Source organism: Agelaius tricolor, unplaced genomic scaffold, assembly GCF_023055355.1.
Source record: "Agelaius tricolor isolate 1412-34295 unplaced genomic scaffold, bAgeTri1.0.p SCAF_67, whole genome shotgun sequence".
In the NCBI taxonomy this organism is placed as follows: Eukaryota; Metazoa; Chordata; class Aves; order Passeriformes; family Icteridae; genus Agelaius; species Agelaius tricolor.
This window is the reverse complement of record NW_027269327.1, coordinates 1,286,303-1,311,242: the sequence shown is the minus strand read 5'-3', so window position 1 is coordinate 1,311,242 and position 24,940 is coordinate 1,286,303. Positions and strand designations below refer to the sequence as shown.

Below are 24,940 nucleotides of genomic sequence, written 5' to 3'. Positions count from 1 at the left end.
TAACAGGTTCTAGTGTGAGCAGTAGAAACCTTGTTTTCCTGTGTAATATCTTCCCAGCCTCTTTCTTTGTCCTTCTTGTGAATATTCTTCTGCTCATGTCCCCTAAGCACTGGAGTGGGGAGAGGTGAGTGGGATTTGTTTTGTCCTGCACATGGGTTGGTGATGATCCCTGCTCCATATGGGATGTGTGAGGTTATGCTGCAGGCTGGAGAGGACTTCCATCTATTTTAGCTGTTTTCTCAGTTAACCAAGATTACTAAATAAGGAAGGTAAAGTACTGGTTTTGGTCTTCAGAAAAGAAAAAGAAAGAGAGAAATCCTTATGCATACAGAGAAATAACAATAATTTGTCAACTAACTTAAATATCAACTGCTTTTAGACAGTCAGTTCTGGGAACCCTCATTCCTCACTATAATTCATCTCCTGAGAAAGATAAACTGGTTGCTGAAGAAGCACATGAGATGAACTGCTTCCTACAAATATTACAAATGACTAAAGGAAACAAGGCTGGCTCTTAGGCTGACACTCTACATAAGTTGCATTAACTACTCAGAATTTTGCTCTGGTCAAAATTTCCAGTCATAAATTATGATCTTAAAAAAAAAAGGCTTATGTAAAGTTGAACTTTTCTTAAAAGTATAATCATGACACAAAGTTGGCCTACATCCATGAGAAACAAAATCAATTGGTTGGACAAAATTTTGGCTTATTTTGAAGTTAATTGTAACATTGCCAGGCAAAGTTTATTGTCAAAGTGCTTGGACAATTCAGGTTTTCTGACCCATATCCTGTGTTTTGCCTAAGAAAATGAGACTTACATGACTGTGCTGTGTGCCAGGCTTGGTAAGTTTTCATCTCTTTACCCAGTACCTGCTCTGTTGTGTTTTTGAGGAAGGAAATGGCAGAAATAAAAATCAGCCTCTTTTGGCATGATTGGTCACTTTGTGATAGAAAGTGGCCTTCAGTGTTTGAATGTTTAAATCATTTCTTACAAAAAGTAGGTTGTAATTTTTAGCTTTTATTAATCTGTGGCCTTTCCCTCCAAATGCAAATTGTCTTGTTAGTCAATGGTCTGTGTCTTGTGGCGATGAAAGTGCATTAATTGAAACAGAAAGCATCAGAAAGGAAAAGGACAGCAAATGGAGCATGGAAGAACAGCCAACTACTGGGAAATAAATAACCCAGATTATTCACAAGATTCTGTAAATCAGTTACTGATGAGACCACTGATTTCCTAGAAAACTTGGGGAAAGGATTTGTGTAATTTCAAAAGTTACTGCACCACTGCAGAAAGAGATGAGGCTCTTGGATGGATGCACGTGTTTGACGTGAGGTGCACATGTGCTCTTAGCAAAGGAACATGTGAAGAGATGCAAATCTTCTCTTCCCCACAGCTGACCTTGTGTCCTCACTATTTTTTTTCCTCAGTCTCCACATGCTGTCTGACACCACTTTCAATATATAGAGAAGAGATAAGTGTCCTCTAGTAAGGATCACTCAGACACCTGGTTCGGTCCATCTTTGAGGTTAGAGCCTGATAGCTTTAACTTGCTTTTTGGAGTTAGAGCCTCAGTTTATGTGCAAAATTCCTCTTTTATAGGGAATTTACCTGAACTCGCAGGAATTTCAGGACCCTCATTCCTGACATCATAAAATGATAACGTGCTGTAGTATGGTTTTTTATTTATTGTCACAGTGATTAGCCATTTATAATTGCAGTTACATTCCAGAGAGGATATTTTTATATGTGTAATTGGTGTTGCAGGGTTTTTTTTAAAGAAAAATGCCATTAAAGTCTTAATTACATTTTTGTTTTGTGGGGAATTGAGCAGTTAGGCTTGTGGGTTTTGGGATTTTTTATGTCCTCCTAATCCCTTCATACAACTGGAGCCAATTTTCTTCTGAATTGTCAGAATTACTTAGTCCATGCTTACGTAGGAATAGCTTTGGTTTACTTCCTTGTCCTTTAATGTCCTTGAACAACACAGGTCTCCTATGGCATGGAAGGCATCAGACACTTCCCATGTCACTACTGAACTCATCCAAGTTATCAAAAACTTTTCTAATGAATGTAGAGAAGCAAATGAACATTGCATTTCTATGTCTGTGTGCAGTTAGTAGTTACTTTGAGGCTCCTCATTACCACATCTTTCTAATTGTCTGACAGGATCACCAGATAAAATTTGATTTGCAAATGGAATGCAAAAATCCATATGCAATTTAGCATACATGAATCTACTTTTTATCCATGGCAGTGAGGACCAGAACTGCATCCTAGGTGGTATCAAGAAGGAAGCTTAAATATATCGAAACCTACAACTTCAGTAAAGACTTTGATACAGTAGGTTTTCTCCTGAGTTTATGTCAGTGTTTTGCTTGCACACAGTAGAGAGTCTCTTGAGACATGCTCTGAAAGCAGCCTGCAGTTCTGCAAAATGGTGGGGATTTTTGACTAGCTCTGAACACCTTCATATACCCATTGTCTTCACTGTTCTTCAGGCATTCAGTTTGCATTTTGCAGTCTCAAAAGTCTGATGGTGTTGGTTGGGAATATTCTGCTTATTACTTGTGACATATCTATAAAATCAATGAAATTATGAAGCTGTAAGAGACATCAACTTAATAAGCCACCTCCACCATGTTGATGATGTGATACAGTACTGTGATAGGCTTACATGCTTTTTTAAAAATTTTTTTCTTCTACTTTGTTCCTAATATTTTATTTAAAATAATCCTACAGAGGGCAGTAGACATCTGTGGGAAAAATTACAGTATTCCTGTGGATTGAATGTTAAATAAAATCTCAGTAGAAAAAAAAGCTGTATTACCAGACTTTTCCCATTTCTGCTTGAGATCAAAGGAAATGTTTATTACTCAGGTTTATAAAGAAGGTAGGTTGATGTCAGGTTTCTCTTAGATCAGAAAAAGAAAAAAAAACCAAGAATACATGCCTACAGATTCAGACAGTGAGGAGAAATAAATAACTGTTTTCATAGCAGTGTCCATATGGGCAGGAGATAAGAAAAGTGTGTGTTCCTCTAATTTTATTTATTTTATTTTATTTTATTTTATTTTATTTTATTTTATTTTATTTTGTTTTATTTTGTTTTATCATATTTTATTTCATTGTATTTAATTTCATTTTATTTTATTTCATTTTATTTTATTTCATTTCATTTTATTTAATTTAATTTCATTTTTTTTATTTTTATTTCTTTCAAATTTTGGGTAAACCTTTTTAACTTGGAACACTGTATGTATTTAATAACTGTCTTTTAATATGTAAAGGATAGTCACTATGTTCACAAGGATGTGTGATGACAGTTCAAGGGGCACACATTCCTTTAGGGGAAATCAAAAGTCTGGAAATAGGAATAAAGAAGAATATGAGAAGACTAAAACATTGGAAAAGTTTGTCCAGAGAAGGGGTAGATTTCACTTGCTTGAAGTATTTAGGACTTGCCTTGACAGGGCCCTGGCTAACCTCATCTCAGGTTACCCAGGCTATCCCCATCTCCTGCTTTCAGGTGAAGCTTGGGAGAAATATCTCCAGAGGGTTCTTGTGACCTACACTGGTTACCACATTTTGATACCTATAAATATTATTTCCTTCTAAATTTTTTCTTAAGTGTAAACCACTGAAATAGGAAGTTACTAAGGCATTTTGAAGGACAGTTAAGGAATTTCTTTCCTCTTTTTAACTTCATGTTATGAAAATAGGACTGACTGCCATCAGTAAAATGTTAGCAAGGAAATGTCAGCCCCACTGCAGTGAGCAAACTGGTGTATGGTTACACATGCCACATGTGTGCTAAAAATGTGTGTAGGCAGTTATATTTATCAGGTTCAGGAGGCCAGGGCACCAGGTTCAAGGGCACAGTCCAAGAGGCCATGGCAGATCTTGTCAGAGCTTCAGCAGGAAAGGCTCTTCAGAGTTAAATCAGTATCTTCATGTCAACTAGGAATTCCATATTTTTCTCTAAATGCCCTCTTGTGAAAGAGTAGAAAATCCTAAATCTGGAAATGAGCCATTGGAATTTCTGCTCCTGATGATAAAAATGTTTCATATTCAATCCTGTACTGATGCACGACAATACCCTCCCAGGACTTGGTTCTGTGTGATACTGAGCTTGTCTTGAACTCAGCATTGCTTAAGGTCATTTAAAATGGCAGATTTGGATTATGTCAAACCCTCAGATTCAATTGAAAAGGCTACTTTAGCAACTGAGAGGAAAAACTCTCATCTTCATGTAAAGCAAGGCGAGAAATGTGTATAAGGAGATGAAAACTCAGAGTTCGTGTGGGTAATGTCCTGAAGGCTGAGATATTCAGTAGTATTCAAATGGGCTTTGAAACAGGGGGATGCTGATAAAACAGAAAGAGCTCTGCATAAATAGAGCTTTGGAAAATGTCTTTTGCTGGTTGGTATTTGAAGGGTTAATTTATGTTCTTTGTCTAAAAGAAAGGTTACAAGGTTCCCTTTCTACCTACAAGATACCTGCAGTGACATTTATAGCAATGACAATTCTTCCTTATCTCAACAGATAGTGTGTGGGTATCCATGTCTCAAGAATTTGGTATTAGTCCAATTAAGACCACAAATTGGATAGAAATTTTAAGAATGAGGGTGTTTAGCCATTGGAAGAGATTAAATCAGACATAATGAGTCAAAAAATTAATATTGGCCCAGAGCTGGTGTTCAGACAGAGGTTCCAGTTTTGGCTCAGAAATTACTGAGCCCTTTTGTCTTTAAGATCAACATAAATGATCTGGAAAATTTACCTGAAAGAAAAATCTTTCATTCAAGCACATTAAAATGGAGGACAAGTCTTCTTTTGTAGCTTTATGTAAAATGAGATGAAATATTTGATGCTCTGAATGATTGGATTTGGCTTCTGTACCAAGTAAAGGATAATCTAGTGATATTGCACAAACTTCCTTGCTGGAAACATTCTGTTTAACCTCGTGCAGTTTTTCCACTCCAAATAAATTAATAATTATAAAGAGAGACAAAACCCAGGCTTTTGCCTTTGTACCCAGTAGTAGTATAAGAACTACAAACTCAGAAGTGTTGAAAAAGGAGCTCTGAGCATGATAGAAATTTGTCTTAGGGCATTTAAAATTTTTTTCTACCCATTTATAGAAGCATTCAGCCTGGATGGGAAAGAGAAGGCTTTTTATGTCTTCAGGTGCAGGGGTAGTTATCAGGATGGAAGCTGGGATGTTGGATGCAATTCCTGTGGCATGGAGCCAGCTGACCTAGGGCTGGCAGAAGGTCACTGGGATGGCTGAACAGACTCTTTTTTACAATGGGGTGTTTGACAAGGGCAGCTTGTGACAGGGTAATGGGGGAATGACTTGGAACTGACAGAGGGTGGATTTAGATTAGATATTAGGAAGAAATGTTTTCCTGTGAGGGTGGTGAGGCACTGACATGGGTTTTGCTGTGGCTGCCCTATCCCTAGAAGGGTTCAAGGCCAGGCTGAATGGGGCCTGGAGCAAAAGGGTCTAGGGGATAGAACTTAAGTAATAAAGGTAGTATAAAAAGTAGTCTAACCCCCTTAAAGAGTTGCAGCTGAGCTAATTATTAAGGATTAGGAGCAGGCTTGATGTTAACAGGCTGCAGCTGTAGCCAATCAGAAGAGTGTTACAAAAGAGTGGATTGGTTGGCCAAGGGGGAACTGGAGCCAGTTGGCTGCTGTGAGGGCAAGGAAGAGTCAGTGCCTAGAGGAGCTGCCTGCAAGAAACATCAAGGAGGTACAAAACTCTGGCCATATGGAACCTTTGCAATGTAATGACAGTAGAACTCTTGCTATATATGAGAACCAATGGTGATTCCGACGTGATTCGGGAGAAAAAGGACTTGGCTCTATTACCCCATGGATTCAGGGATATAGGACTCCACTATATGACCCTGGATTTGGGGGAAAGGACTTGAATACTAAGCTATTGGTAAAATATATCAATTGCAGCTATTAGTGTTTGTTAAATATGAGTATAAAAGATTTTGAAGATGAGTACTTTGTAAACTGAGAAAAGCTGCAACACTGAACCAACACTCAAAAATACATATATATATTTGTACCATAATATGTTGTCTGAACATTTGTATAATTATTAGCTCTGAATGAAATATATGACTGTGTCATAATGTTAATTTATTTGAACACGTCCTTCTAGAAATGCTGCAACTCCATAATTAAAAAGGGGGAATTGTAGGCAGATGGAACTTAAGTAAATAAAGGTAGTATAGAAAGTAATCTTACCCCCTAAAAAGTTGCAGCTGAGCCAGTTATTAAAGATTAGGAGCAGGCCTGATGTTAGCAGGCCACAGCTGTAGCCAATCAGAAGAGTGTTATAAAAGAGTGGGTTGGTTGGCCAAGGGGGAACTGGAGCCAGATGGCTGCTGTGAGGGTAAGGAAGAGTCAGTGCCTAGAGGAGCTGCCTGCAAGAAACATCAAGGAGGTACAATATAATGGCAACCTTTGCAATGTAATGACAATAGAACTCTTGCTATATATGACAACAAAAGGGGATAGTGGAAGGTGTCCCTGGCCATGGCAGGAGGTGGGACTGGATGATCTTTCAGGTCCCTTCCAACCCAGCCACTGTCCTGTGATTCTGGTATTACATAACCATTGTTACAATAGGTCTAATATTTTGAATTACATCTTTTACTAATCAAAGACTGGCTAGTCATGAAGTGTTAGGTGCTTGGTGTCTTGTAGAAGGGAGAGTCCACACGCACCCAGAGTTAGTTTTTGCAGTGCTCCCTAACGAGTGAGTCACTGCAGGATCCAGTGGCATGCAGATAGGCTATAAATGTAAAATTTTAAGCCTGGTGTCTCAACCCATGTCCTCTGTAGGCTGAGGATTTCCAGCTGAGGACTCTCTTGCACTACAGTTGATACTGAAAAGGCATTGACCCTTTTGGTACCAGCTGCCAGCTCATCCCTGAACCTGTTTTTAGCTGTGCCAGTGGGTTGGTGCTGGGCCCAGCTCTGCGAGGCTGCTGGGAAGGATTGGGGACAGGAGTGAGGAAAGCTTTGGAAACCAGGAGCAGCAGAAAGATCTAAACAATTCACTTGAGACTAGCAAAAACAGGTAGAGTTCCTGAGATTGAAAGATCCCTGTGCTTATGAATGAACAGTATATGGATGTCAGAAAGGTGGGAAGTCATTTTACAGAATGAAACAGTTGGCTTGTGCAACATAGAACAGTAAGTTAATTTTTTCCTTATTTATTATTTTGGGTAGCTATAACTTTCTTCATGACTGAAAATTATGTTCTTATAGGCTTAGAAAAAATTCCCTTTCTTTGACATTTTGAAACAGTTACTTTCATTCTTGTTCTATATCCATCTTGGGGGAAGTATTATTTTTAGGTTTCTCTTTCTTTAGAAATGAATTTAATAATTTATTGAGAAATGAATCTAGTGTTGAATGAATCTTATATTTGCTTTTGAAATGATGACTTGATAAGACTGTGCAAAATTCACTAAGATTAAAAGGATTGCAAAAGTAGAAAAGATTTTCTATTTTAAAGAGGCATAAGTCCATAAAATATGAAACCAATTTGCCCACACTTTCAAATTTTCACTGGGAAATAAATGTGATTTTCTCAATGCTGTGAAAATGTGATAATTGCTTAAATTTCAGTCACCCTACCCTGTAAAAATGTTTCAGTTCTTCATTTAGGTCAGACATGAAGCAAACATCATATTCTACTTAGTGTTTAGGGTGCTGCCTCTGTGCTGGCATTCAAGACATGCTCTGGTTTATTGACCAAGGGTTTTCCCTGTAAGTCTGATATGTAAAATAAATTTACAGGATTTGTCTCAATAAATCCATTACCAGAGTAATGAGTGATTTCTGTTGTTCTGCTGTGTGCATTACCAAAAGCAGATGCTGGAGTAACCCTATCCACTTTTATAAATACAATATACATTGCAAGTATTTACCAAATGCTCAGGGTGATTTATTTTGCCTTGAATGTAGTACAGTGATCATGAATTTGATGATGCAAGAGTAAAAACAAAAACACAGAGAGAAAGGAAGGACTGTGAGATTATCTGATATGCTGAGGAACCTGGTACTTTGTTTTGCTGAGTCACAACTTTGAAGTACAGATATGGCTCCTGGCTTTAGCTCTGTTTAAAGAACTCTGCTTAAAATTTTCACAAGTTTGCACCTTACACTAAGTATTTGTAGAATTGCATCTGTAAAGAACATGCGGAGTCTCTGCTCCAGCTCTGAAGGAAAATCAACTGTATCCATGTAGGAAAAAATTCTTCATTGTTTTATGAATTTCTAAAGCTTATACCAACTATGTTCTAAGTCCTGTGGTTTTGTAAAGCTCCACTTCAGCCGTGATTAAGCCTTCAGCCAGGCTTTCTCTGGGTAGAAGAGGACATATTTCTAAATGCCAGATTCAGCCAGCTGACAGGTGTTCACAAGTCTGTTCTGAAATGTTTCATGACAGGAATGTGACCATCTCTTCAACTGTATCCCTTCCAGTGTCCATTTGGTCTTTAAAGTAGCTATTAAAAGCATACATCTAAAACCATTCTGTCTGGCTAAAAAGAAGGCATATTTTTGCTCTACCTTGATCTCTGTCCTGTTTATAAGAGTCTTCATGTATTTGAAGGCTTAAAATGTCTCCCTTCAGCCTTTTCTCTTCTACACTAAGCAATCTTTACTGCTCCATCCTTTTTCTTATAGGTTCCTTGTGATAAATCCCTTTAATGTGATAAATCTCTTTTATGTCTTGAGGGTCTCTACTGGCTCCTTTCCAGTCTGTTAGTCTCTTTTAGAGGGGTGCTGGAGCTGGACACAGCACTCCACCTGATGCCTTATTTTGCTGCTGAACAGCATGGAGTAGTTAAGTTCTATGTCTTCTATTCTATGATTCTCAAAACCTCTGATTCCGTATGTGATGCTCCTAAAGCATTTCTGAGTGACATTTGTATTCCTTTAGTATTCCTTTACATTTCTGAGTGACATTTATATTCCACATTATGGAGTGTGCAGCTGCATTCTGCTGGGACTCCTTTTGCTGCAGTGGAGTTGCACAGTTGTTGTTTGACCTTTTAGATTTAGGCATTCAGTTTCTTCTTTCTCAGCGCACACACCTCTTCATTCAGCCTCTATGAATGAAGTCTTACTGTCTCAAGTTTATTTCTCCAGTTTACCAAATGTATTAAGGCTGAGAAATTCCCCTGACATAAGGCTCCTGCCTTGTGTCAGAAGGTGACCCTTGTAAGAGTTATTAGTGTCAAACAAAATACTCATCTTTGGCCAGCTGAGATAGATGTGTATCCTGTGGTATTGTTTGCACCCTTTCACTTTTCTAATGAAAGATGCTTTTGAAAGATTGGCTCATCTCAGTAAATCCTCAGTGACATATTTATGTTGGGTGTGTGCCCATCAAACAGCTTAAAGACAGTCAGGAAATAGCAAGCAGCATGGCATGTGTATAGGGCAAGATATGAGTCTGCAGTGAATCATATTTGTGCCTAATTTTACAACTGTTCAGCTGGCTGAATCTGGCATTTAAAAATGTCCTCTTCTTCCAAGACAAAGCCTGGCTGAAGGCTTAATCATGCCTGAAGTGGAGCTTTACAAGACCACAGGACTTTGAACATAGTTGGTATAAGCTTTAGAAATACATAAAATGAGGCAAAAATTGTATTTTAACAAAGTTTCAGGGAAAAAAGTACCCTAAAAATACTAGCCAGTGACATGTTCTTAACAGTAGAGTTCATGAGGATAATGATACTGAGCTTTGAAGTAAAATTTAACCTTGAGAAGCAGCTTCTTGCCCAGTGTACATCTGCATGGCTGCATTGGAGGTGGTGGAACCATGTTAATTTATACCAGCTGAAGAGCTGGTCCAGCATTTCATGGCCTCTGCTGTGCCTACATGTTTCCTTTTAAAATAAATATTTACAATTTCTGATAAATTTATTGTTGGGTGCAGTGTGCCAGAAAAGCAGCCATGGAAACAAAGGTTCACTATTAAATCGTGGGAAAGCAAAGAGCAGTGGTGCTACATCCCAGACTTCCCCAAATGCCACCATGTTTCTACCACCTCTGTAGAAGCCCCTTCTCCTTGGGTAGGAGCACTTTCAGCCTCCCTGGGCCCTTCCATTTGTGGCTTCTCTGCTGAGCCTTTTGCCTGTTCCTCATCCATAACCAAATATTCCTGAAGAATCTGTGGCTGGCAGCAGAGAACAGAAAGGAAGAAGACCCCACTATAAATTGCAGTATGTGTCTGTCATTTGGTTTTGATACAAATGGGCAATATTTCCTGACTGCAGTTCTCAGCCCACTGATTTTCACAGTGCCTATTTCATACAACCTGCAGGAGAGATGTGTCAGAGCAAGGCTGCTAACTGTACATATAGTCCACTTGAAGTATAAAGTCTAATGAAAGACTCCATAACAGCTTCCTGCCTGGAATTCATTAATGCTTTTAAATAAGTCTGTTATGAGAAGTCTTGGGGGATTAAATTGTACAAATAGTCAGAAGGAAATGGAGAAGAATGAACAAGAATGGTATTTGTCTAGTATAAAATGGAGCGTGCAACTTGTTTTGAATGGCACAGTAAACTTGGTTTCGTTATTTTTGTGATCATCTAACTGGTATGTGCTCGATAGAGGTCCCTCCAACCTTTTTTAGGCATTCATGTCAACAGCATTTTGAATTTTACAGTAGCTAAACAAAAACAACAAGGAATTCAAATGTCTTAGTTGGTTATGGCGAGACAATGAGAAAAGGGGCTGCTTGTGCTCCAGTTTCATTTCCCCTCACCTCAGCAAAAATGCTGAGTCTTGGCTAAGTGAGCTAGCCAACAGCAGAACCCTTGTTCCATGTGCTGGAGCTCTGTGTGAATGGAGGCAGCTTGGCAGAAACGTGGGAGCTGAGTTTCTGACATATCCCTGGGCTTTGGTGAGGGCTTTCAGGGATAGAACACATTTCTGTGAATGCCTGGAACTGCTGTTGAAGTTACACAGCTTACAGCACTGGGATTGGAGAAGTAGATATGATGGAAGGGAAGAAAAATGTCATGGAGTAAAGGTAATTTTTCTGTTGTGTTACAGTGAATTCAATCACAGTTAAAGGGAAAATCAGTGGGCAGAAGTTGAAGGAAACAATTCTGCTCAGTTAGAAAGGGTCCTGAGCATCCTGGTCTAGTGGAAGGTGCTCCTGCCCATGGCAGGGAGATGATCTTTAAGGTCTCTTCCAATAGAGTTCCAGCTATGATTCTAAGGTTTCATCCTCAGCAAAGCAAAAATATTCCCTATTCAGGCTTTTCTCAGGTTATACAGAATTTCCCTATCTGGCAATCTCTGCTTTAAAAAGATAATTTCTGTTGGGTTTTTTTGTGGTGCAGAATAGAAGAGAGAACAGAAAGCTTCAGCCTTCCTGTGGGTGGAGGCCATGCCCACCCCTTGATGGTAGCTCAGCCAGCTGCAGTTCTCCCAGTGTTACAATGGAAATGGAAATTTCTGTGGGCCACAAGAGTTGTGCTTATTTTGAGGAGGGACTGAGTGCCAGGTTGCTCTTGTTGGGAATGTTCTGCTCTACCTGCTTGTGGTTTGGGTTATGGAAAGATTGGGATTTTTATAGTTGGCTCCTGGCAGGAATGCAGACGTTTCCATACTTAGAGGGTTTGATAAATGATCATTGGAGAAGAGAACAACTCAGCTAAGAAGTTCTTCTCTGTAGGGCTTTATGAATAGTGCTTTAAAGGAGAATCTTCTGGTGGGTGGATGGGAAGGGTCAAGATTCACCGTTTATTCTTCTAGCTGGGATATGATGAAACTGCCACAGTGGTTTTTGCAGTTCTGACACTGCAATGTCATAGAGCAGAGCTGCTTTTATTTCCTAAATTAGAATCTGGTTGTGGATTTACTTTCACATCTGTTATCTAATCTATGGGCTGCACTAAAAGATATTTCTCTTCATAAGAACTTTTCCCATAGTTGTGAAATAAAAGTTTGTTCATTCAAAAATGGGTAAAAAATGCTTTTAAGTTCTTGACCCTCCTAAGGAGAGTAACTATGAGACCATCCTTTGTCTGTGTGTTGCCTTTCATGCTTATAATGATGGATTTTGAAAGTTTTCAGTTATAGCAAATCAAAGTCCACTTACTTCGAGTGAACATGACAAATGATGGGAAATTGCATATATTTTCTCCTGACCTTATTATAACATAAGCTCTCAAAGACTTCTGTGGAAGAATTAAATCATAAGCTTTCAGATTCTTTTTTTTTTCTTCACACACGGGTGGGTTTGCAGATGCAGCTCAGTCTTTGCAGGAGCAGCTGAAATCAGATTTACCCATGCTGCAGTGTGTATTGGCATTGGAACTGGACCACCAACATCTTTTTTAACAGGAACACTAGGAACAAAATAGATTTCAGGCCAAGATTTGACTTTGAAAAGAGGAAAGTGATCATTATTTATTGTAGACTGTAGCTTGAGTTTGAAAACATTTCTTTTATAGTCAGTTTTAGTTAATGCAGGTTGCTGAAGAAAGAAAATACCTCCCTCACAAAGGAACACATGGGAAATAATAAGCTTATTAACTGAATGCATGAAACCTGCTCCCCTTTTCATGAAAGAAGGGTCTATGCTATGCTGAATAAAACTTTCCCCTCTGCATGCTGATGTGTGCTCCACGAATTGATGTTGCTGCTTCATTAGGAAGCCCAGCATTTGAAGCTGCATTCTGGCAGCAGAGCTCCTTTTGCTTACCAAACTTGGCCAGAGGAGTAAAAGAGCCAGCGCTTGCTCATAAGGGAGAAACAGAGAGTCTCAAAAACTGAAGTTTTCTTAAGCTGGAGCAATTTTTCATGTGTTTTAGGGTGAACCTTTAATTTCTTGCAGTAACTGTGTGTGGTGCAATGTAATAAATCACTTGAGGATGTTCAATTTCTAATTTCACTGTATTTGACCCAAGTACAAATCAAAATCCTCTGCAGCTGTGTAAGAAAGTACCTTCTTTCCTTTCTCAAAGTGTTGCTGCTTAACTGTAGACTTTGTGAATATTTTTTATTCATTTCAGGTGCATAGCATCCAGTATTCACAGAATTCACTTTGTGGAAAACGTTAAGTAGAAACTCTGAAAATTACATTACTGTTGTGATATATTCTATTTTTTTAATGTTACAGTCATAGTATTGTCCTAATTCTGGTTTCTCTGACATGTTTGTAAATGGAGCTGCTCTGTGCTCCTCCTACGCCACTGGCAACAGAAGCAAAATTCACTTCCAGACAGGAGGGTGGATGTGGGGGTGTTAGGACAAAGAGAGCGTTGTGTTTATAAACAAATAAACTGGGAAAAACATATTTTAGTCAGTGACCAAACATAAATAAAGAAATAAAAAGATTTCCTGAAAACATTACAAAATAATTTTTAAAAAAAGGAGAAATTGAAAAGTTCTGGATTTTGCTGGGAAATAAATTTTGAGCAATGCATTGGGATTTGGAAAGCAAGCCATTTCACTTGATCCAAGCCAAGCATCTTTTCCCAGAGGTCTGTGAACTGGAGCACTCATCTGTGCTGTTAGGATGTAGTTGAGGTCCCAAGTCAAGCAACCCTTTCCATTCACTTCCAGAAGAAAGTTGTGGGGCTGGTCAGAGCCCTGTTTGGATGTGGTGGCCTCTGCTGCTGTGCAGTGACCCAACAGCCAGCTCAGTGTCTGAAACAAGGTCAGGTTTCTCAGCCAGGTTATGGACCTGGCTCTCAGGTCTCTCCTGTCTCGGGTGAGTGACTCTGTGTAGGCTCTGAGTGCTGGGGAATGCAGGCTGGCTTTGTCCATCCCAAACACACGTTTCCTGTATTGTTCTCAAACTGTTGTGAAGTACCTGTGTGAGAAGGCAGTTTTCTGTCCTAAGAAATCTGCTCATTTGTCTGCGTGCTCAGACCACCAGCTGAGGTTTTGTGCCTGCATATATTGTGCTAACAGGGTGTACAACCAGCTCTTCTACTTTATTGACACAACCCTTACTGGTCATTTTTATTTTGTCACCCTTCCATTGCCCCAGTCCTGTTTTTCTGAGCAAGTGAAGGCTTCCCTGCCCATATTGCTCAGAGCATTGGGTCCCTCCCAGGGCCTGGTTGTAAATCCATCCTAGGCATGTTCATGAATCCCAGACAGCTATGATGATTTCTGGGCATGGCTGTTCTTTGTGCTGAGATTTGTTTAGCATGATGAGGCCAGAAGATGTGGATTAAAAAACTTAGTGTTGAAAGTACTGTCAATCTCCAGTTCCTATAGCAATGTCTCAATATTGAGATGGGCTATTACTATTTAAAAAAATAATCTATACAAATTAACTGTACAATATGCACAGTTGGGATTTTCATGAAGCTTTCACTTCATTGCTGGATGTCTTCTGTGGAAGGCAGGCTGAGACAAAGGCTTGCTTGTTCTGAGTGTGCAAAAGGAGCCTGGTGCGGTGTGGGGATGGGAAGTAGACTGTGATGAGCAGGAGGACTTCAGGAAATGAAAACAAAAACAAAGAAGCAGTGTATGGTAAGAGGCACGAAGGAAAGAGCAGTGGTGCAGCTTCTGAAAGCAGAGTGAGGAGCTCTGCTGGCAGCTTGTGAAGAGGTTGTCACCTTCCTTCCTCTCTGTGTCAGGGCACTGTGTCAGGTCACTGATGCTGCTCACACTGGAGGTCACGGGGACTCCTCCCACAGTGGTGGAATCCCTGGAAGGGCTCAAAGAAAGGTGTAGGTGTGGTCCTTAGGGATGTGGTTAGTGGTGGGCTTGGCTGTCTGGTGTTAATGGTTGGACTCGATCTTGGTTGTCTTTTCCAACCTTAATGATTCTCTGATTCCTGGGCCATTATCTTTCTGGTCCTCCTTAACACATTGGGTTGAATTCAGCAGGCTTGAGCAGAGCAGCAAGAGGCCAGATATCACTGTTTGAGATATTTGGTGGCTTGATTTTCCTTCTCTGTCAAACAGGAGCAATACCCTGGAAGTCAGCAGGCTGGCACAAGTTTAAAAGCAGCGTAAGTCCTGTCTGTGTCTGTAATCCAGCTCCTGATTCCTTCCAGCTCCATGTGGGTACTTGGCCATAGGAAAAGGACTAGCAAAACCAGCCAGTATAATAGTTCCTGGTCAAGAGTCCTGGAAACCTTCTGTCTTCAGTAATAGTTTTAAAAGTACCATTAGTTCCTGCTATTCCACTTTGTCCATAACCATGTGAAATGGCTGAGTTTATTATTAAGGAGTCTCCAATACTGTTAGAAACTCAATTCTGTGCTAAGTCAGGAAGATGTATGTGACTGAAATCTTCAGTAGATCTGGTTTGGATCAGAGGAGGGAGGTTAACAGAGCCGTATCTTCACTGAGCAACTGAAAGTGAAGTAAAACAGTCCCTGTGTGGCTGCAGCAGCTCGTGATTTACAGGGCTGGATTCACAGGGCTGCTCCTGCTGCCGAGAACGCACGCTCTCCACTGCTGTTGATTTTTGAATTAAAAAAATGCAGCTCTGTACACAGTTTACTTTCGTGCTAGAGGGCAGGGAAATATAGGTAAGAGCCGTTAATCCCCAGCAGGCTGCTGGGCAGGCGAACAGACACAGATGACAAAATTTAATTGGAAACATGAGCAGTTTAACAGAAAACATATTTGTGATAATTGAGAGAGTAACATCTCCAAAAGGGAAACTCTGCAAAGAGGAACTGGTTCAGAGGAGAAGTGGCCGCTGGTAGGTGAGTGTGATTTTTCAAGCTCTCTTTAGGCTCGGAACTAATTTCTTAATAAGAACAAATGACATTAGAAGGAACTAACTAAATAATAGATTTGTTTTCTCTGTGGGGGAGGGCTGTACAGTTACTGCCACAAGTTTCTCTTACAGCTGTATTAGGATATGTGGTAGTACTTAATTTAGGTTCTTTACAAAAGGGTACAATTGGTTTTATTTTTGTACGTGGAGTTTTCTTCTACCTTTGCATTGTGAAGATATTACCACCCCCAACCCTAATAACTGAAAGGACTTTAGTTTTACTTTTTTTTCCTTACTCCTGCATTTTTTTATGTTTGAGGTTTTTCTAAGAATCAAACTTGGACAGCGAGTATTTTGCCAAAAACAGAGGGAACCCTTAGTTACAAAATAGTGCTGTGTTCTTGCTAATGAAAACGTATTGTGGACTTAATAAGGGAGAGCACATTGCAGAACACATTTTGGTTTGAATTGGAAGAGATTCCTTTTCTTCCTTCTTTTTCTTGAAACAGCAAGTAAATGTAAATTATACAGTAGGAGCTCATTGCTGCTCTGCTGGGTAGGAAAAGAAAGCTGGCTTTTATTTTCTCTGGATTTCACTGATATTGAAAATACTGATGTGTCTTTTTAATGTTATCAGTGTGAAATTCTTGATCTTTCATTACAGAAAGAATCTCACAGTAGCTCTAATACCAGGTACTACCATGTTGATTTATTGGGTTGTTTTCTGTGTTTTTTTTCCAGAGCCTGCAGACAGCACAGCCTCCCAGCCCACAGGAATGAATGAAAATGTCTCATCCTCAGTTCAAAGCTGCGGGAGTGCTGTTCCTTGCAATAACTCCTCAGCCATCCCTCAGCCCAGCTCTGCTATTAAACCTTGGCGCAGCAAGTCCCTCAGTGCCAAGCACACAGCGACGTCTTCCATGCTGTCCGTGAAGCAGCCGGCAGCGGAGCCTCCAAAGCCTCCCTCGGAAATCACCAAAGCACCTCCCAACAGTCAGAAATCCATGCTGGAAAAACTAAAACTCTTCAACAGCAAGGGGGGTTCCAAAGCAGGAGTGTCCGGGACAACGCCGGAGTGTCCGGGCTCTCGGGACAACAGCTGTGAAAAGCTGGAGGCGCTTCTCAGCTTTGAGGAGAGCGAAGAGATCGATGCCACCAGCCAGAATGTGAACAACCCGGGATCCATGTCCAGCAGCCCCAAAATTGCACTCAAGGGAATCGCACAAAGGACTTTCAGCCGCGCACTGACTAATAAGAAAAGTTCTCCAAAGGGTAGTGAGAAGGAGAAAGAGAAACAAAAAGAGAAAGAAAAGGATAAAAGTAAAGACGTTACAAAGAGAACATCCATCACGGAGAAGCTGGAGCTGAAGGAGGAACCTAAAGAAGAACAGACAGCACTAACAACAACAGAGATGCCAAAAAAGTCCTCCAAGATCGCAAGCTTTATCCCTAAAGGAGGGAAGCTGAACAGTGCCAAGAAGGAGGCCTCTGCCCCTTCTCACAGCGGAATACCAAAACCAGGAATGAAAAACACCACAGGGAAATCCTCAAGTGCCCCTGTTCCTGCCAAGGAAGGCGAGAGGAGCCGTGGCGGGAAGGCCGGCTCGGGGCTCTCGCATCAGAAGTCCCAGCTGGACAGCCGTCATTCCAGCTCCTCCTCCAGCCTGGCTTCCTCCGAGGGGAAGGGCGCGGGGGGCCTGCACGGCAGCAGCAGCAGCCAGGCCGTGAACGGGCCCGCGGTGAGCACGCACACCACGGGCAGCAACACTGTGAGCGTGCAGCTACCTCAGCCCCAGCAGCAATACAGCCACCCCAACACCGCCACCGTCGCGCCCTTCATGTACAGGTACGGCGCCGCCGCCACGCTCCTCCTCACACGGAGAAGCTAAGGCACAGTTCTTCCCAAGGGTTTCTGGGATTCACATCCTCTTGATGGGAAAACAGTTCTTGTCTCATTTGCTGTGCCCGTGTTTGTGCCACAGCAGAATGCAACATGGAGATTGTTCACCCACAGTGAGGATGTTTTGGTTCCTTGGCCTGTCAGGGCCAGGTGTGTGTGTGTGTGTGGGGACTGTGGGTGACAGCCACGAGATTCTGGGCAGTGTGAGCAGGTGAGTGCAGAATGAGTGCTTGGCAGATTCAGCTTAGATGTAATGTAGTGTAATATAGTATTATATAAAGTAATACAGAATATTATAAAGTATTTATAATACTATGTTACTCTATTATATAGAATAATATAGTATTATAAAGTAATTAATTAGCCTTCTGATAAAGTGATTAATTAGCCTTCAGTGCAGTGCAGTTGTGTGCAGGGTTGAGTGCTTGGCAGATTCAGCTTAGATGTAATGTAATAAAGTGTAATATAGTATAGAATAATATGATAAAGTATGATAAAGTAATTAATTAGCCTTCTGATAAGATGGAGTCCTCCTCATCATCCCTCCTTCGTCAGGGCCCACAGGACACATCCCTGGGGGCTGCAGGACTGGGGTGCCCAGGAGGGGCATTCTGGACACTTCCAGTGGGTAGAAGCAGCAAGGTAAATGCTAAATCATGGAGACCTCTCTTGCTTCAAGAGTGTAGGCAATTCATGGATTTTCACAAAAACTGATAGCACCAGACTTTGTCAACTTTGTTCATGTCTGAAGGATTATATAGATGTAATTGAACTTCATATAACTCAACTGTCCCATAGGATTAAGGATGGAAGACCAGATATATTTATATAAGAATAAATAATTTATTTTGATAATGATTAGACTAATAGTTTTCAATCAGAATTGTTTACTACACAGTACAGGCAGCCATGATTACTAGTATAGTATAATTAACTATTTTTGAATCAATATCAAAGCAATGATGTTGAAGTTATATTAAAAGCAATTATTCAGTAGAGATTGATGTTATTCACTCATACCAATGTGAGCACATCTCTTTTGCTCACCCTGCAGGATGTCCCCACTCCAGGAGGACCCTGCACACACTCCAAGGAGGGGTGTGTTAGAAGACCTTGCCAATAAAGAGTGGGATTGGCCTTTTCTAGTACAAAATGACATCAGCCACGTGTGTCCTGGCCTTTTCTAGTACAAAGTGACATCAGCCACGTGTGTCCTGGCCTTTTCTAGTACAAAGTGACATCAGCCATGTGTTTCCTGGCCTTTTCTAGTACAAAGTGACATCAGCCATGTGTGTCCTGGCCTTTTCTAGTACAAAATGACATCAGTGATGTGTGTCCTGGCCTTTTCTAGTACAAAGTGACATCAGCCACGTGTTTCCTGGCCTTTTCTAGTACAAAGTGACATCAGCCACGTGTTTCCTGGCCTTTTCTAGTACAAAGTGACATCAGCCATGTGTGTCCTGGCCTTTTCTAGTACAAAGTGACATCAGTGATGTGTGTCCTGGCCTTTTCTAGTACAAAGTGACATCAGCCATGTGTGTCCTGGCCTTTTCTAGTACAAAATGACATCAGCCATGTGTGTCCTGGCCTTTTCTAGTACAAAGTGACATCAGTGATGTGTGTCCTGGCCTTTTCTAGTACAAAATGACATCAGTGATGTGTGTCCTGGCCTTTTCTAGTACAAAGTGACATCAGCCATGTGTGTCCTGGCCTTTTCTAGTACAAAGTGACATCAGCCATGTGTGTCCTGGCCTTTTCTAGTACAAAATGACATCAGCCATGTGTGTCCTGGCCAGCTGTGCCAGCCCAGCATCCCCAGTTATCAGTGGTGTCATTGTTGGTTCCTTTCTCAGGTGCTTTACCAGGTCTGCCCCATCTTCCCCTCCCTGTGGGGAGGTTGAGCTCTGGCCTTGGTGAGTCAGGCTGGTTTCAGCGTTGTTCAACACCAAAAGCAGCAAGAGGCCCCTTCTCCTTCTGCCCCAGACAACTCTGTAAACAGGGCATGGTTCCAGTTGGTTTACCCCCACTCCAGGCACAGCATCCTGCTACAAAAGTCAGGTGAAATTCAGAGCACTGCAACAGTAATTCCCCACTGTGTCTTTACTTTTTTACAGCAGCACTTACCCTTGGGGCAGGAGAACTTCCAGCTGCCTGTTGGTGTGGCTCTGTGAGCACAACACAGCACAACTTGTACAGTGAAATGAGTCAAAATATCTTACTCAAATCTGACAGTAGATCCTTACATCACCTTTCATTACCTGGCAGCCATAATATCAGACAATAAATTGGAGTTTGAAGTTGGTTTTGCCCAGTCATTCCTCTTAAAATTGAAGTGATGTTGAAGAGAACCTAGCAGGAGTGTAACATGACATCACATGCTTTATCTTCATGCAATACAGACTTTATTGGAGAGGATCAGATTAGCTACAACAACTGATGTTATTGATAATTAAGATACATCTGGAAATCCAAGTGTTTTAAGACCCCATCTGATGAGCTGTGAAGCCTATCTTCGACTATGAATTTTTTATTTTTTACAGCTGAGTGCTTGTTTCCATTTCTAGGACATAATTCAACATGGGACTAATGAATTATGTAAGACCAGTCTGCTGGTGTGTTCTGGAGAGTGGGACAGAGTGGCTGAGGGCAGGTGCACTCGTTGTTATCCTTGAGGTACTTTGGATGGAGAGTGGCTGCACATCCCTGTTTTGTTTTGCTTTCCAGATCTCAGACAGACAATGAAGGGAACGTAACAGCCGAGGCCAGCACAGGAGGGGTCAGCATGGATTCTGCTCTTTATGTCAAAACTGCCCAGCCTGCCCTCGAGGACCTCTCAGGTAAGTCTTGCAGCATGACCCATTACTGACTGTGGTCTGGTTAAACAAGAATGGGCTAGAGCAAGTTGATTTATTCCTGCTGCTTTCATTCTTAATAACTCTATTTCTGTCAGCTCTTCAGCAGTGAACTGGGTGTCAATGCTTTGAACTCTAGATGCTTAAGTTCAGCACAGGTGTGCTCCCCAAATTTCTTGAAATCACCAGGAATTCTGCCTGCTTAATGAGATGTGCAGCATTTATTAGGCTTAAACTACTATAAGGATCCTAAGCATTCTCAAGCATTTCATGTGCATTGTTTGGTTTTAAAAACTTCATTTCAGAGCTTACAGAAAGACTGTATTCATTTCCTTGATGTTTTGATTTGGAGGAATCTTACTATCACTCATATGAATCTGATCAATTTGAGAAATAACCTTTGCACCAATAGGGCACCAAAATCCAACTGCCCAGCATACAGAAGCTGAAGCTGGTTGTGGCTAGAATATGAGTAGTCTAAATTAGAAAGTACCTGGTATATGTATCTAGAATTCCTGCTACTGTAAGTATATGCTAGTTAGAAAAATAAATTAAGCTTACCGATATAACAAAGTGATTTTCAGCAACCATATTTGGTTAGAATATACTAGATTCTACTGATGTGGTCTAAAATGTGTTTTTAAAGTCACAGTCTGATCTCCTATGGCCATTTCAGCAATATCTATGACTTTGCTTACTGTGTGCTGTTGCAGGATATCTCATCTGTAGAATCTCTCAGGTTTTTTTTTTTTCCATCTACTTAGTCTTGGTGTCCCCCAGTTTCATGTGGGGTTTGAAACCAAATGCCCTCCTTTGAAAAGTGATGTGGCCGAAAGTTTCACAATGAGATTCATTTCATGCTGCATTGCAAATTCTATCAATACTACCTGTGTGCTGATGGCAAAGGTGAGAGGCAGAGCCACTGGGGAGGAAAAGGGCTGCAGGAATGCCTAAGTGAACCTACCTGTGTGTACAATTTACACATAGGTGGATTAAGTACATAAAAGGCACAAGGGGTAAAATCCCTGAGAACATTTTTGGGTTCATATTTAAATATGAGAGTTGCAAGTAAGAAATACAATGTCCAGCTGCTAAAACTTTTTCAGCATTACCTCTTAATCATCATATTGGCTGGGCTGGATGTATTTCAGCCTGCAAACTGAGAAGTGTTTCTAGATCACAAAAGATATTCAGTCTTTAATGACAGATGTTTTGTAAGTACAAACTATTACTCAACTAGAATATGTAAGTTTTGGGATCCAGAGGCAGAAGACAGCTGAAAAACTCAAACAAGGGAGCTGCAAACCTCAGCTGTGCACTGCCAGACCAGACAGCAGCATCCATGGAGGGGCCTTGGGGGAAACAAAGCAAACTAAACAAAACAGTCCCTCAGCACAAATGTATTATAAGAAATAAGGCACAGATATCTTCTCTCCCTGCATAGCAGCTATTGATGCTGTTGATTTAAAAGCACATATAAAACAGAAGAGAGCATAAGTAGGGAAAAATGGAAGCAGAATTGTTTAAGGATGCTGCCTGCTCATGAAGAGCTAAGTGATTTCAGAATGGAACTCTAGGGGCCAACTGTCCAATATCTGTCTCTAAAGTATACTTTCAATTTAAGCAGTGGAATGTCATTTAAGTGAAAATTTGGTATCAATTTAGGCATAAGAGTGATCTCAGTAGAAATTGCTTTAGTTTGTCTCCTGTGTGTTTTCATAAGAAGTTACCTACCATTTGCCTTCACATATGTGAGAGAAATGATCTGTAAAAGAGCACTGTGACATTTGTTAAGCTAAAGGCCTATAAATATTTTATGGTTTTTACTACAAAAATTTGTAGATCCGTGAGTATAGAAAATGTTTTCTGTCCCAGAGACCCACTGGCTAAAGTAATCAGTCTTGTTAGGTGGATGTTTTCAGTCCAGCCAGACCATAATTGTTTGACCCTCTGGCTTAAGTGAATTGTAACTCAAGGAGGTGGTTTCCCAGAGAGTAGAGACTGATTAAATGAAAAGTGCTCTCACATGGGCACTAAGCACTTTGGTCAGTAGTTTGTAGCACTGCTGCTTTGCAGGCAAGAGTGTGTGAGTGGGATTTTCTGTGCCACCAACGTGACATCTTTTAGAAACATGAAATTTAAAGCAGAGAATGCAGAAAGTTCCAACAACAGCTTTTTTTTATCCGGTTCTTCACATTTCTGATGTGTGTAATATATAGATATCCATCTAAACTAGCAATTGTGTGGGTGCCCAGCATCCTAGCAACTCAGAAATGCATCACATGTACAGAGAAGGCTGATACAAAATGTGAAAAGTTTTACATTTACTGTAGTATTTTCTTTAGCCATGAGTTGTAAACCCTTTAGAATGAAATAATTTCCTTCCGTGCCCAACAGAAGCTTTGTGATAGTTTTTTGGGGGTTTACTGTTCCAGCTTTCAGCTTACAAAGGATAGGCTGGCACTGCTAGAAATTCACTTCTCTTTAGCCTCTTAGAGGATTTAACTCTATAGAGCTCAGCTGAGGTAGCGACCAAAGCATTTCTGAATTGACAGCTGAGAGCACGTAAATAAATTATGCTAAAGCACTAATTAAATTATTAATTTGATAAAATGAAATTATGCTGAAACAGTAGGAAGACTTTATTTTTTGTGTACATAAACTCTACTTTTAAGGAGCAGGACATGAGTGTGTTTTAGAACAAAGTATTTAAAGAACAGGATTTCTAAACGCCATGAAAATTAAGTCATCCCCCAACTCTGTGTCATGTAGCACATTTTAGGAACAGTAACTGTGTTATGTTGACAAGCAAAACCTTTTGTTCTTTTACCTGAAACATCACTCAGCATGGAGCAGCCACCCAGTCAGCACAGTTTAGTTTGTGGAAAGCTGTTACTGTAGGACAAAGAAGATCTAGTGAAAACACAGCATTGGAGAAATTGCCTGTGTCAGGTTAATGTTAATTGCATCAATATATGAGATGGAAAGGGTGGTATTGATGGAGTGTGTATTCTAATGAGGTTGAAAGTTAACCAGAATTTAAACTGGGTCAGCAACATCTCAAAGGCAGCAATGAGGGTAACCCTGCAGGGCTCATTTCAGTCAGGATGTGATGACGGCAGGTGCCTGCTGAGGGCAATGGAATCTCAGTCAAACCAGCTTCGAAAGTCAGAAAAAAGTGCATTTGAGTCAGGCATGGCCAGCAGCTCAGTTCTGTGCTGTTCCCTGCCTGCTCCTTACTCATGGCTTCCTTTGCCTGCAGGAGAGGATCCAGAGACGCGGCGGCTGCGGACGGTGAAGAACATCGCTGACCTGCGGCAGAACCTGGAGGAAACCATGTCCAGCTTGCGGGGAACCCAGGTCACCCACAGGTAAGGGCACCTCTGGGCTCCCAACAAAATGGAAACCACTCTCTGCAGCTCCCTGAAAGGTGGCTGTGCCCAGCTGGGGTTGGGCTCTTTCTCCAGGCAGCACCGACAGAACAGGAGGACACAGTCTCAAGCTGTCCCGAGGGAAAGATAGGTTGGATATTAAGGAAAAGTTTTTTACAGAAAGGATGATAAAGTTCTGGAATGGTCTGCCCAGGGAGGTGGTGGAGTCAGCATCCCTGGATGTGTTTAAAAAGAGACTGGATGTGGCATTGGGTGCCAGGGTTTAGTTGAGGTGTTGTGCCATGGGTTGGACTTGATCTTGGAGGTCTCTTCCAGCCCAGTGATTCTGTGAATTCTGCTCCTACTTTACGTCTCTTACACCTGGGCTGCATCCTTAGAAAAATTATTAACACTGACAGTGGGAGATACTCATCTTGTAATTTTTGTCTTTAATGCACAGAATTTGAATAATGTTTGCTAGTTACTGAGATGTATGAAGAGGAATTGAAGTGATGGGATGGGGTGTGTATTGACTCAAAGATCAAGAATAATCACTTCTTGTTAAATGTGTGAGGTGATGTTTGAATATAAGTTACAGTTTAAAATGTTTCTTTTTACTGTTGAGTAACTTCAGTGCATTACGCCTCTCTCCCCCCTATGTGTAATATTTTGTTTAAATAAGAGGTGAACTGTGCTTGACCCATATTATCAAGTGCATAACTTAAATTCCTGACCAAACTTTAGGCAAACAAGTTCTTCTAATATTGTTAGTCATCTCCTGAATGTAACTGCTTTTTATTTTTGTAAAGCAGCATTTGGAAATCTTCAGCAATATTTAAAATATGCTGAAAATAAACAAAGATTGCTATTACATTTAAACATTATGTGAGTTAGATCTCTGCAGTGTTGAACAGGATGTTTTGGAGAATAAACTTTGGTTTTTTTATGTTTGGCCCATGGTGAGGTCAGGGTCCTACCTAACACTTGGTGCCTTATGTACCCCAGCCCTACCTGAGTTTATTGGGGGAACACTTTGTGTTTTGTCCTTGTGTCTGAAACTGAAGCAGA

General features: G+C 40.8%; 1 protein-coding gene across 7 annotated transcripts in view; it reads left to right on the top strand.

The window, feature by feature from the left end:
- The window catches only part of NAV2 (neuron navigator 2), a 388,804-nt gene that overhangs the window by 261,441 nt on the left and 102,423 nt on the right, over positions 1-24,940 (top strand). For all 7 annotated transcript variants that reach the window (XM_071417131.1, XM_071417129.1, XM_071417130.1 and 4 more), the window contains 3 exons: positions 16,491-17,595; positions 20,374-20,486; positions 23,764-23,872. In XM_071417131.1, the coding sequence (XP_071273232.1) occupies positions 16,491-17,595; positions 20,374-20,486; positions 23,764-23,872 (1,327 nt within the window). The remainder of the gene's footprint in view (positions 1-16,490; positions 17,596-20,373; positions 20,487-23,763; positions 23,873-24,940) is intronic.